This window comes from Pantherophis guttatus, chromosome 3 (assembly GCF_059756535.1).
Source record: "Pantherophis guttatus breed Tessera chromosome 3, ASM5975653v1, whole genome shotgun sequence".
Taxonomy (NCBI): domain Eukaryota; kingdom Metazoa; phylum Chordata; class Lepidosauria; order Squamata; family Colubridae; genus Pantherophis; species Pantherophis guttatus.
This window is the reverse complement of record NC_142065.1, coordinates 1,829,955-1,840,325: the sequence shown is the minus strand read 5'-3', so window position 1 is coordinate 1,840,325 and position 10,371 is coordinate 1,829,955. Positions and strand designations below refer to the sequence as shown.

The following is a 10,371-nucleotide window of genomic DNA, read 5'->3' as shown; positions in this document are numbered from 1 at the left end:
ATACACAGAGTCCTCTACTTATAGCGGTTCATTTAGGGACTGTTTGAAGTTACAACAGCAAATGAAAAAAATGACTTCTGTCCAGTTTTCACACGACCGTTGCTGCCTCCCCATGGTTATGTGATCAAAACTCATATACTTGGCAACCGATTCATATTTATGACGGTTGCCATGTCCTGGGGTTACACGATCCCCTTTTGCGACCTTCATAAAAGCAAAGTGCCCGGGGAAGCCGTATTCAACAACTATCCGAACCATTCAGTGATTCACTTAAGAACTGTGGCTAGAAAAGTTGTAAAAGAAGTCAAAACTCACTCAACAGCTGTCTCGCTTAGCAACATAAATTTTTTGGGGTCAGTTGTGGTCGTGAGTTGAGGATTACCTCAACCTAATGCGATTTTACGGGAAAGAGATTACATGTTTTTCTGGGTTGAATCTGGAAAGTGAGCTAATGAGCTTCGAGATTGCGTTTGGCTTTAATCCCCCTTCTTATGCAAAGACGGAAGCGTTCAGAAGTTTTATCTCGCCCGAGGTCTTAACTGTTCAGTTTAGAAGGACAAAGATGCCTTTTGTGGCACGGAAAGAGCTGAATGAGAAGCTGACATGAATCCCAACAGTCTAGCATCTCTTGGAGAAACCCAAAGGTGTCAAAAATCAGCCCTCCATTAACTCAGTATCAAGTGGGAGGGCCACCACGCATTTCTCAAAATAATGCTCACATTAAGCGACAGGAAATCTGGGCTAAATCAGACTTTGTGGTGCCTAGAATGGACCGCCCTGTCTAGAGAAAGCTTTGATTGACTTCAAATCAAGACCATATTTTGAAATCCTGGGCTGGCTCCCAAGGCACCTCAGTCGATCAGTGGAACAGAAGTTGCCTCCAGAAGTTCTGGGTGCTCCATCACTGGAGGTTTTTAAGAAGAGAATGGAGAGCTGTTTGTCCGGAATGGTATAGGACAGTGATGGCTAACCTTTTTGCCATCACGTGCCAGGAATGGCGGGGTGGGGGGCGGGAGAGGTTCACATGCATGCGTACCCACACCCATAATTCTATGCACCCCGCCCCACGCATGCGAAACCCCCTCCACTCCACTCCTAGCACGTGATGGCCCGGTAGGCCTGTTTTTCTTTCTCATCTGGCTCCAGATCCTCTCTATGCATCTGGGGAGGGCGAAAACAGCCTTCCCCACTCCCTCAGAGGCCCACCGGAGGCCCAAAAGAGCCCGTTTCCCAACTTCTGGTTGGACAGGAAGTGACCTTTTTGCTGTCCCCAGCCTCCAGAGATTCGGATGCATGAACGCTGGAGCTGAGCTGGTATGCCAGGTGACATGGCACTGCGTGCCGCCTGTGGCACGCGTGCCATAGGTTCACCATCATGGGTATAGGATCTTTTACTCGAGAAGCGGCTTGAACTAGAAGACCTTCAAGGTCCCTTCAGAATAACACTGTTTTGTTTTGTTTTGTTTTGTTTGATTTATATGCCGCCCTTCTCCGGAGACTCAGGGCGGCTTACAGTGCGTTAAGCAATAGCCTTCATCCTTTTCTATATTTATACAAAGTCAGCTTATTGCCCCCACAATCCAGGTCCTCAATTTACCTACCTTAGAAAGGATGGAAGGCTGAGTCAACCTTGAGCCTGGCCAGATTCGAACCTGCAGTAATTGCAGACAGCTGGAGTTAAATTACAATGCATTAGACTGCTGAGCTATCCAGGCTTCTGGTTATTCTGTAATAACCAGAAATGGACACAGTATTATACATATGAAAAATGGTTAGAGGAATTGGGTATGCTTCGTCTAGTGAAGAGAAGGACCAGGGGAGGGAACAATGATAGCATTGTTCCAATATTTGAGGCATTCCTACAAAGGTGAGAGGGTCAAACTATTTTCCAAAGCACCAAAAAGGCAAGATGCGAAACAATGGATGGAAACTAACCAAGGAGAAAAGCAACCCTGAATTAAGGACAAATTTCCTAATGGTGAGAGCCATCCACCAATGGAAGAGCTTCCCTTCGGAGATTGTGGGTGCTCCATCACGGGAGGCTTTCAAAACGAGAGTGGACAATCATTTATCAGAAATGATACAGGATCTCCTGGTCAAGCAGGGGATTGAATTTGAAGACCTCCAAGGTTTCACCTATTTATTTATTTATTTATTTATTTATTTATTTATTTTATCGGTCTTATATGCCACCCTTTCTCCACAAGGACTCAGCGCGGCTCACAGCAACGACAAGTCCAAATTAAAATTCAAACAATAAAAGAATCTAGAATTCCCATTAAAACCCCATTCAGTCCAGGCCAGCCTGGCGAAACAACCATGTTTTAAGGTCACGGCGGAAAGAGCGAAGGTCGGGGGTCACCCGGAGCTCCAAGCGGAGCTGATTCCAGAGGGTAGGTGCGCCTACAGAGAAGGTTCGCTCTTTAGGGGCCGTCAGCCGACATTGCTTGCCCGACGGAACCCCAAGTAGGCCCTCTCTGTGTGAAAAAAAAAGCAGTACTAGAACTTCACATGACCTTGATTTTATCCCTCTGTTGTTGCAGTTTAGGATTGCATTGGCCTTTTTGGCAGCTGCAACACACACCTGGCTCATATTTAAGGGATTGTACACTAGGACTCCTACATACTGTAGACAGATAGATGATAAAGAAAGAGAGAGAATGAGAGACCGAGATACCACTCTATAAAGCCTTAGTAAAGCCACACCTAGAGTACTGCATCCAGTTTTGGTCACCACACTATACATAAAGATGTTGTGACTCTAGAAAGAGTGCAGAGAAGAGCAACCAGGATGATGGGGGAACTAGAGGCTAAAAGATATGAAGAACGGTTGCAGGAACTGGGCCTGGCTAGTCTAGTGAAGAGAAGGACCAGGGGAGACAGGAGAGCATCTTCCAAGATTTGAGGGGCTGCCACAGAGAAGAGGAAGGGGGTCAAGCTGTTTTCCAAAGCTCCTGAAGGGCAGACAAGGAATAATGGATGGAAACTGACCAAGGAGAGATTCAACCTAGGAATAAGGAGAGATTTTCTGACAGTGAGAACAATCAACCGATGGACCAGAAGTTGCCTTCAGAAGTTGTGGGAGCTTCATCACTGGAGGCTTTCAAGAAGAGACTGGACTACCATTGGTCAGAAATGGTGTAGGGTCTCCTGTTTGAGTGGAGGGTTGGACTAGATGACCTACAAGGTCCCTTCCAACTCTGTTAATCTGTATCTTCCAAATTTTTGTAAGTGTGAAAAAAACAACACTTCCCTCCCTCCTGTTAGAGCAGTGTTTCTCAACCTTGGTAGCTTGAAGATGGGTGGACTTCAACTCCCAGAATCCCCCAGCCAGCGTTGCTGGCTGGGGGATTCTGGGAGTTGAAATCCACCCATCTTCAAGCTACCAAGGTTGAGAAATACTGCGTTAGAGACAATGGATCTCTGATTGTGGAACTGGCTTGGGCATTTGATCCCTCTGGCTTAACACCCCGTTCCAGAATTACAACTCATTACAAAGACTGGGAAATCAGATAAAAAGAGAAGACTGAGCCCATTATCAACATATCCCTGGCACCCAATCCATGACCACCCACACTGCCTGCCATTGATATAAATGATGGTGCCACTTCTATAGTTCTAGAACCTGGAGAAGGAGGAGGAGGAGGAGGTGAGGTGGCTACGAACAGCCTAAACTGAGCAGACTGAAAATTAGCAGGTCGAAAGCCAAGATTCTCCAATCGCAATTAGCCTGAGAAGTAAAAACCCAGGTAAAAGAGAGTAAGGTGGCTGGCTGGATGAAGTTCTTTGGCTTTATTTCTTTGATTTATTAATTAAATTTTTCTACTGCCCATCTCCTTGATGAGTTGATTTTGAGCAGCTCACAGAACAATCAATCAGAATAGAGCTGGAAGGGACCTCGGAGGTCTTCTAGTCCAACCCCCTGTTCAAGCAGGAGAACCTGTACCATTACAGACAAGAGGCTGTCCGTAAATCCCATCATAAAAAGATGAAGAGAAAAAGAGTAGAAAATTTTAAACTATGTAAGTTGAAACATTTTTAAACTATGCAGAAAACCAGGAACCCAGAGATGGACAGTAACAGATTTAACAGATTAACAGAGTTGGGAGGGACCTTGGAGGTCATCTAGGTACAATTTTAATAATTTTAATATTTTTAATACTCAAAGTTTAACTTTGTTTTAAATTGATTGGGGTTTTAATTTTAATTTTAATTTGTCTGGGCCAAACTATTTAATTCAATTTTATTTCTGTTTTTTAAATTTTGTATATATGTATTTTATTGTTGGCTGTTCACCGCCCTGAGTCCTTCGGGAGTAGGGCGGTATATAAATCAAATAAAAGTAAAAGTAAAAGTAAAGTAAAGTAGGTAGGAGACTCCACACCATTTCTGACAAACAGATGAGGTCTTTTTACCCTGTCAATCACCGCTTCATCAAACTTTCCCAAATTATAATTTCGAATAGGAACGAGAGAAATCCTAATAACACAGTGTATTTTGCTCAGGGATCATCCGGAACCCAGAGTTCAGAATTACAGACTAACAGAGTTGGAAGGGACTTTGGAGGTCTTCTAGTCCAACCCCCTGCTCAGACAGGAGACCCTATGCCATTCTGGACAAACGACTCTCCTGTCTCTTCTTGAAAACCTCCAGTGTTGAATGGAGGTTGAATGGAATCCAGGGTTGAATTCCAACTTCTGGAATTCAACCCTAAGCAACAAATATTCTATTGGTAGAATGTACGTGAATTCCAAATTCAAGTCGCAACCAATCATTTGTGGGTTTTGTCCTTAACTTGCATTTTTTTGGCAGGGGATGCAAATGCCCCAGACATGTTAGAACAAGACTAGTTGGGTCAATGGACCCCAGATTGATGCCGTCAGGATCTCTGAGGATTAATGTCTGAAGAGTGTGCCAGTTGACTCTTCTTTTTGTTCAGGATTGATTAATTTTAGGAGTTGATACAGTCCTTCTAACAATCTTTTCTCCTTTTCTCAATTCCCACTGAGAAAGTATACGGTACCAAAAGGTTGATCTACTAGCAATTGTAACTCAGTTTCAGGAAAAGGTTCTTAACGGAGGTACAAAAAATTATCAGAGGACTTTTCACCAGTGGATCTGATGTTCTTGGCCACAGCAGTGAGGTGGCCAAGGAGTGCTCAGGTGATCGACTGTCCTATCTTTCAATGCACAATTTGTTATGTGTCTATGGAGGTTCTCCATCATCCAAGACATGGTTGTCCCAAAGGTGCTTTTCCAAAAGGCAACTAGACTTTCTTGGGGTTTTTTTTTTTCTTCTTGAAAACTCTTCACTTCTCATCCAAGAACCTCCTTCAGTTTTGAAGTTCTTCAGTTCTTGGATGAGAAGTGAAAAGTTTTCAAGGAAAAACAAAAACAAGGAAGTCCACTTGCCTTATGGAAAAACCACCTTTGGGGATAATTTGCTATGGTTTGCCACCTCTGGAGACTTCCGGTCTTCCATTCAATCCCCAGGGAAGATCTCAAGAAGAAGTTCTCCTGGTGGCCTTTTTCAGAAACATCTTTTTTTTTTGCTGGAGCTCCTCAAAATTGGTCGGCCAAGTTCCCCTTCAGAGAAATCTTCCACTCAGTTTCTCTCCCCGCTAATTAGATGGAGAGAAATTTTGAGAGGACGTCTGTACTCAGCTCCAGTTGCATCTCAGCAGGTCCTACTTGACCAAAGATGTTAGCGGCCTGGGGCGTCCTCGTGGTCTGTGCTTTGCTGACTCCCTCCCAAAGTCAACTCCTTCCAACCGACGCGGTCATCCGAGTCAACCAAGGCGTCTTGCATAATGGTAAGTCCGAGAGAGCAAGCAAGGAACAAGGAGTTCCTTGTTCAAATAAGTCTATTTATGGGGCGGAGGCGGGGTGGGGGCTCAGCTCTAGAAATGACCTCCTCAGGCAAATGAAAGAGAAAAGATGTTGACCTGGTGTTCATTAGATGCATGGCTGCTTCCATAATTTAACTCCAGCTAAACTAAATTAGGACCTTTGGTAGTAGATCCTCCTCTTTGGGGAGTACACTACCCCTAGAGATGCACATGGTCTTCAGTGTTCTGACATTCCAGAAGACACTTAAGTCTATAAGGGGTCCCTGGTGCTCTCTGAGCTTGGCTGTTTTCTTGTAGATGTTTTATGACCCAACATCAATGCTAGGAGGGAGTGAGATTTGTGGAGAGGAAGAGGAGGAGGAGGAAGAGGAGGAGGATTGTGGGGCCCTTGGTGCTCTCTGAGCTGGGCTCTGTCAAGGTTCTGACGGATGCTCTAATTAAATCATGAGCCTCGAGCCAAGCTTCAAAAGAAATCCAGTTATTTATTAGGAGTTTCATGTCGGCATGTTCAAAAATGAAGACAACTCTGAACCCACATAATTTACGGCCCCAATCATGACCCTGTTTTCCCCCTCCCCCCAGGGTGTGTCACCAATCACATTCACCAACGGAGCAATTTTGCAGGTTGTAGAGATCACTCCCCTCCGGCCGGTGTGAGTAACCCTGGGAGACAGCCCTGAGAAAGATATGTCTGGAATGTGCTCCTGTCTTTGGCTGCCATGGTGTTTCGATGGTTTCCCATCCCCCTCGCCTATGGCAACTGGAGTGCAGACTAGGGATGCTTTGCAAGTTGACAGGCTGTTTTCTTGCAGACATTTCATGACCCAACTAGGTAACATCATCAGTGCAAACCCTCCTCCCTTCTAGTACTGACGATGTTTCTTAGTTGGGTCATGAAACGTCTGCAAGGTAAAACCACCAACTCAGGGAGCACCAAGGACCCATCATTTCAACCCTGAGCTACAGATATGTTACTTTATTGGTATGTAAGACTATCTTTCTTCAGGATTGCTAAGGGATGGAGATCTGAGTGGACATCCACCACTGTTTAGCAACTGCCTCCTATGATTTTAATTGTTTCCTGTACTTGTCTATTGCTCAAGGTCTGGACTAAGACAAACCAGAACTATGCCAAAACAAATTCAAAGGAATTAAATTAAAATTAATAAATTAAAATCATCTCCCTACAACATGAGCAAGAAACACAAGTGTTTCCGACATTCCAGAAGACACTTAAAAAATATCTTTCTTCAGGAATGATCAGGCTTTGAGTGGACGTCCAGTTTTTAATGTTCCCATGATTTTAATTGGTTCCTAGACTTGCCTACTGGCTCAGGAACTGAGTAACTGGGACAAACCATAAATATGCTAAAATAAAATTGCTCCAGAAGACTGTCTTTCTTCCAAGATTGTCAGGGATCAGGGGTGAAATCCAGCAGGTTCTGACAGGTTCTGGAGAACCGGTAGTGGAAATTTTGAGTAGTTCAGAGAACCGGCAAATACCATCTCTGGCTGGCCCCAGAGTGGGGTGGGAATGGAGATTTTGCAATATCCTTCCCCCAGGAGTAGAGAGGGAATGGGGATTTTGCAGTATCCTTCCCCTGAAGTGGGGAGGGAATGGAGATTTTGCAGTATCCTTCCCCTGCCACGTCCACCAAGCCACGCCTACCAAGCCACGCCCACAGAACCGGTAGTAAAAAAATTTGGATTTCACCACTGTCAGGGATGGTGATTTTGAATGGACATCCAGCTTTTTCACATTTTTTATGGTTTCTCTTATTTGTTTACCTCCCACCACCAAACACTGGATGCTCAACTGCATCAAATCGTTGTTCCATCTGGTACTGTCTACTCTGCTTTTTCTAACACCCATTGATGCAAGCTGGTGGACTATCAATGGTCTTCAGGAGTAGAGAAGGTCCCTATTTTTTTTTTTTTTTAATTTGATTTATATGCCGCCCTTCTCCGGAGACTCAGGGCGGCTTATTTGGAAATGCTGGGGGTTGAACCTGAGATCTTTGCATGTAAAGCAAGTGCTCAACCTCAAAGTCACTCTGGTAGGACCTTCCAAGGCTGTTCTGCCCCAGCTCTGGATTCCCGAGGATATTGACACACACCAACGGTCCTTATCAAATTTATTAAGTAGCAAGAATAAACCAAAATCCGGCAAAGGTTGGCAACCAGCCCAGAAAACAAGATACGATAAGACTTTTCCAAAAATGCTCTGATGGTAATTACAAGTTGTTTCCAGCAAGAAACTTACTAACGGCGTGTGATTTAAATAGGCTAAGGGAGTGGCCAATTATCCTCAAGCCTTACTCTCGAGGAGACCTCCTCCTCCTGAGTAGCCACTCCTGCCTTTTGGCAGCCCTGAGTGCTCGAGCATTGAGAAGAGGCTCCTCCACTTCACTCTCTCAACTTGAAGGAGCCTCTGGAGGTTCTGAAGGCCCTGGCTGAGTCTCGGCCTCTGGCACCACATCCTCTTCGGCCTCCTCGCTGTCCGACGCGAGCGCTGGCTGCGCCGGCTGCTGGTGCAACACCACACCAGCCTCCTCGTTGTCGGGATCAGCCACGATCCGTGCATGCCGCTGGTGGGCCACAACAAAGGGTTCCATCCAAGAGAGGAAAGCGATGGATAGCGATGGAAGGTGTTCCACTGCTCTTGAAATAAAAACTAGGCCTTATTTACAAAAATGTGGAACTTGCTAATCCCCAAAGAGCCAAATAGGAACAGGAGGGAGGTTGTCTTGTCCATCCCTGTTGTTATGTACAACCTCCTTGTTCTTTTGTTTTCCAGCTGTCAGCAACTCGATGGCCCAAAGCAACGCCCTTCAAGGCGCCATGAGAGAAGTGCCCCTTGGCAATGGAGGTGGTGGAGACGGTGGTCTGCTAGGAGGCCTCCTGGGGGGCAGCGGGGGTGGAGGCCTTCTGGGAGGCTTACTCGGAGGAGGAGGAGGTGGTGGAGGAGGAGGTCTTCTCGGAGGTGTGCTTGGTGGTGGTGGAGGAGGGGGACTTCTTGGAGGTCTGCTTGGTGGTGGAGGACTTCTTGGAGGTCTGCTTGGTGGTGGTGGTGGAGGAGGAGGAGGTGGTGGTGGAGGAGGAGGACTTCTTGGAGGTGTGCTTGGTGGTGGTGGAAGAGGAGGAGGTGGAGGAAGAGATGGATTTCCTGGAGGTGTGTTTGGTGGTGGTGGAGGAGAAGGAGGTGGTGGAGGAGGAGGAGGACTTCGTGGAGGTGTGCTTGGTGGTGGTAGAAGAGGAGGAGGTGGTGGAGGACTTCTTGGAAGTGTGCTTGGTGCTGGAGGAGAAGAAGGAGGTAGAAGAGGAGATGGACTTCCTGGAGGTGTGCTTGGTGGCGCTGGAGGAGAAGGAGGTGGAGGAGGACTTCTTGGTGGTGTGCTTGGTGGTGGTGGTGCAGGAGGAGGTGGTGGAGGACTTCTTGGAGGTGTGCTTGGTGGTGGTGGAAGAGGAGGAGGTGGAGGACGAGGTATGCTTGATGGTGGAGGAGGAGAAGGAGGTGGTGGTGGAGAAGGACTTCTTGGAGGTGTGCTTGGTGGTGGTGGTGGTGGAGGAGGAGGTGGTGGAGGACTTCTTGGAGGTGTGCTTGGTGGGGGTGGAAGAGGAGGAGGTGGAGGATGGGGGATGCTTGGTGGGGGAGGAGGAGAAGGAGGTGGTGGTGGAGAAGGACTTCTTGGAGGTGTGCTTGGTGGTGGCAGAGGAGAAGGAGGTGGTGGACTTCTTGGAGGTGTGCTTGGTGGTGGAGGAAGAGAAGGAGGTGGTGGTGGAGAAGGACTTCTTGGAGGTGTGCTTGGTGGTGGCAGAGGAGAAGGAGGTGGTGGACTTCTTGGAGGTGTGCTTGGTGGTGGAGGAAGAGAAGGAGGTAGTGGTGGAAGAAGGCTTTCTAGAAGTGTGCTTGGTGATGGCAGAGGAAGAGGAGGTGGAAGAGGAGAAGGACTTCCTGGAGATGTGCTTGGTGGTGGTGGAGCAGGAGAAAGGGTACCTCTTGGTGGGATCCCTGGAGGCATGTTTAGAGGGAGGAGCGTCAATGCTGCTGTGGGTGGCAATGGTGGAGGTCCAGGTGCTGGAGGTCTGCTGGGCCAAGGAGGCTTGCTGGGTGATGGAGGTCTGCTTGGCACTGCAGGAATTCTTGGTGGCGGTGGGGGCCTCCTCGGCAATGGAGGCCTGCTGGGCAACGGAGGCCTACTTGGTGGAGGTGGAGTCCTTGGCATCCTTGGGGAAGGAGGTATTCTCAGCACAGTCCAAGGACTGACAGGGTAAGAACCTCTTGTTGATTTATTCTCTTCATAGGGACCCCAGCTATAAAAATTGTATCCTTGGGCAAGTAAAAGAATGATCTTCTGGTGACTGATCACTGTGACATGCTTCTCATGTCTCTTGGTGATCATTAGATGTGTAGATGCAGCTTCCAAAATTTAACTCAAATTGAGAGTGCTAGAACTTTTTCTAGCGGACTTCCTCATTGTCTGTCCCCAGAGGTACACTTGGTCCTGAGTGTCCCAACGTT

General features: G+C 47.0%; 1 protein-coding gene across 4 annotated transcripts in view; it reads left to right on the top strand.

Moving 5' to 3' along the window:
• The first annotated feature begins 3,601 nt into the window (after positions 1-3,601).
• The window catches only part of LOC117666656 (BPI fold-containing family B member 4-like), a 28,993-nt gene continuing 22,223 nt past the window's right edge, over positions 3,602-10,371 (top strand). Inside the window, exons 1-4 of one of the 4 annotated variants that reach the window (XM_087888933.1) lie at positions 3,602-3,749; positions 5,685-5,813; positions 8,647-8,832; positions 9,988-10,120. In XM_087888933.1, the coding sequence (XP_087745059.1) occupies positions 5,702-5,813; positions 8,647-8,832; positions 9,988-10,120 (431 nt within the window). In that variant the 5' untranslated portion in view covers positions 3,602-3,749; positions 5,685-5,701. Of the gene's footprint in view, positions 3,750-5,629; positions 5,814-8,646; positions 8,833-9,987; positions 10,121-10,371 lie in introns of all 4 variants that reach the window. The other 3 variants (XM_087888935.1, XM_087888932.1, XM_087888934.1) reach the window with 3 other exon arrangements.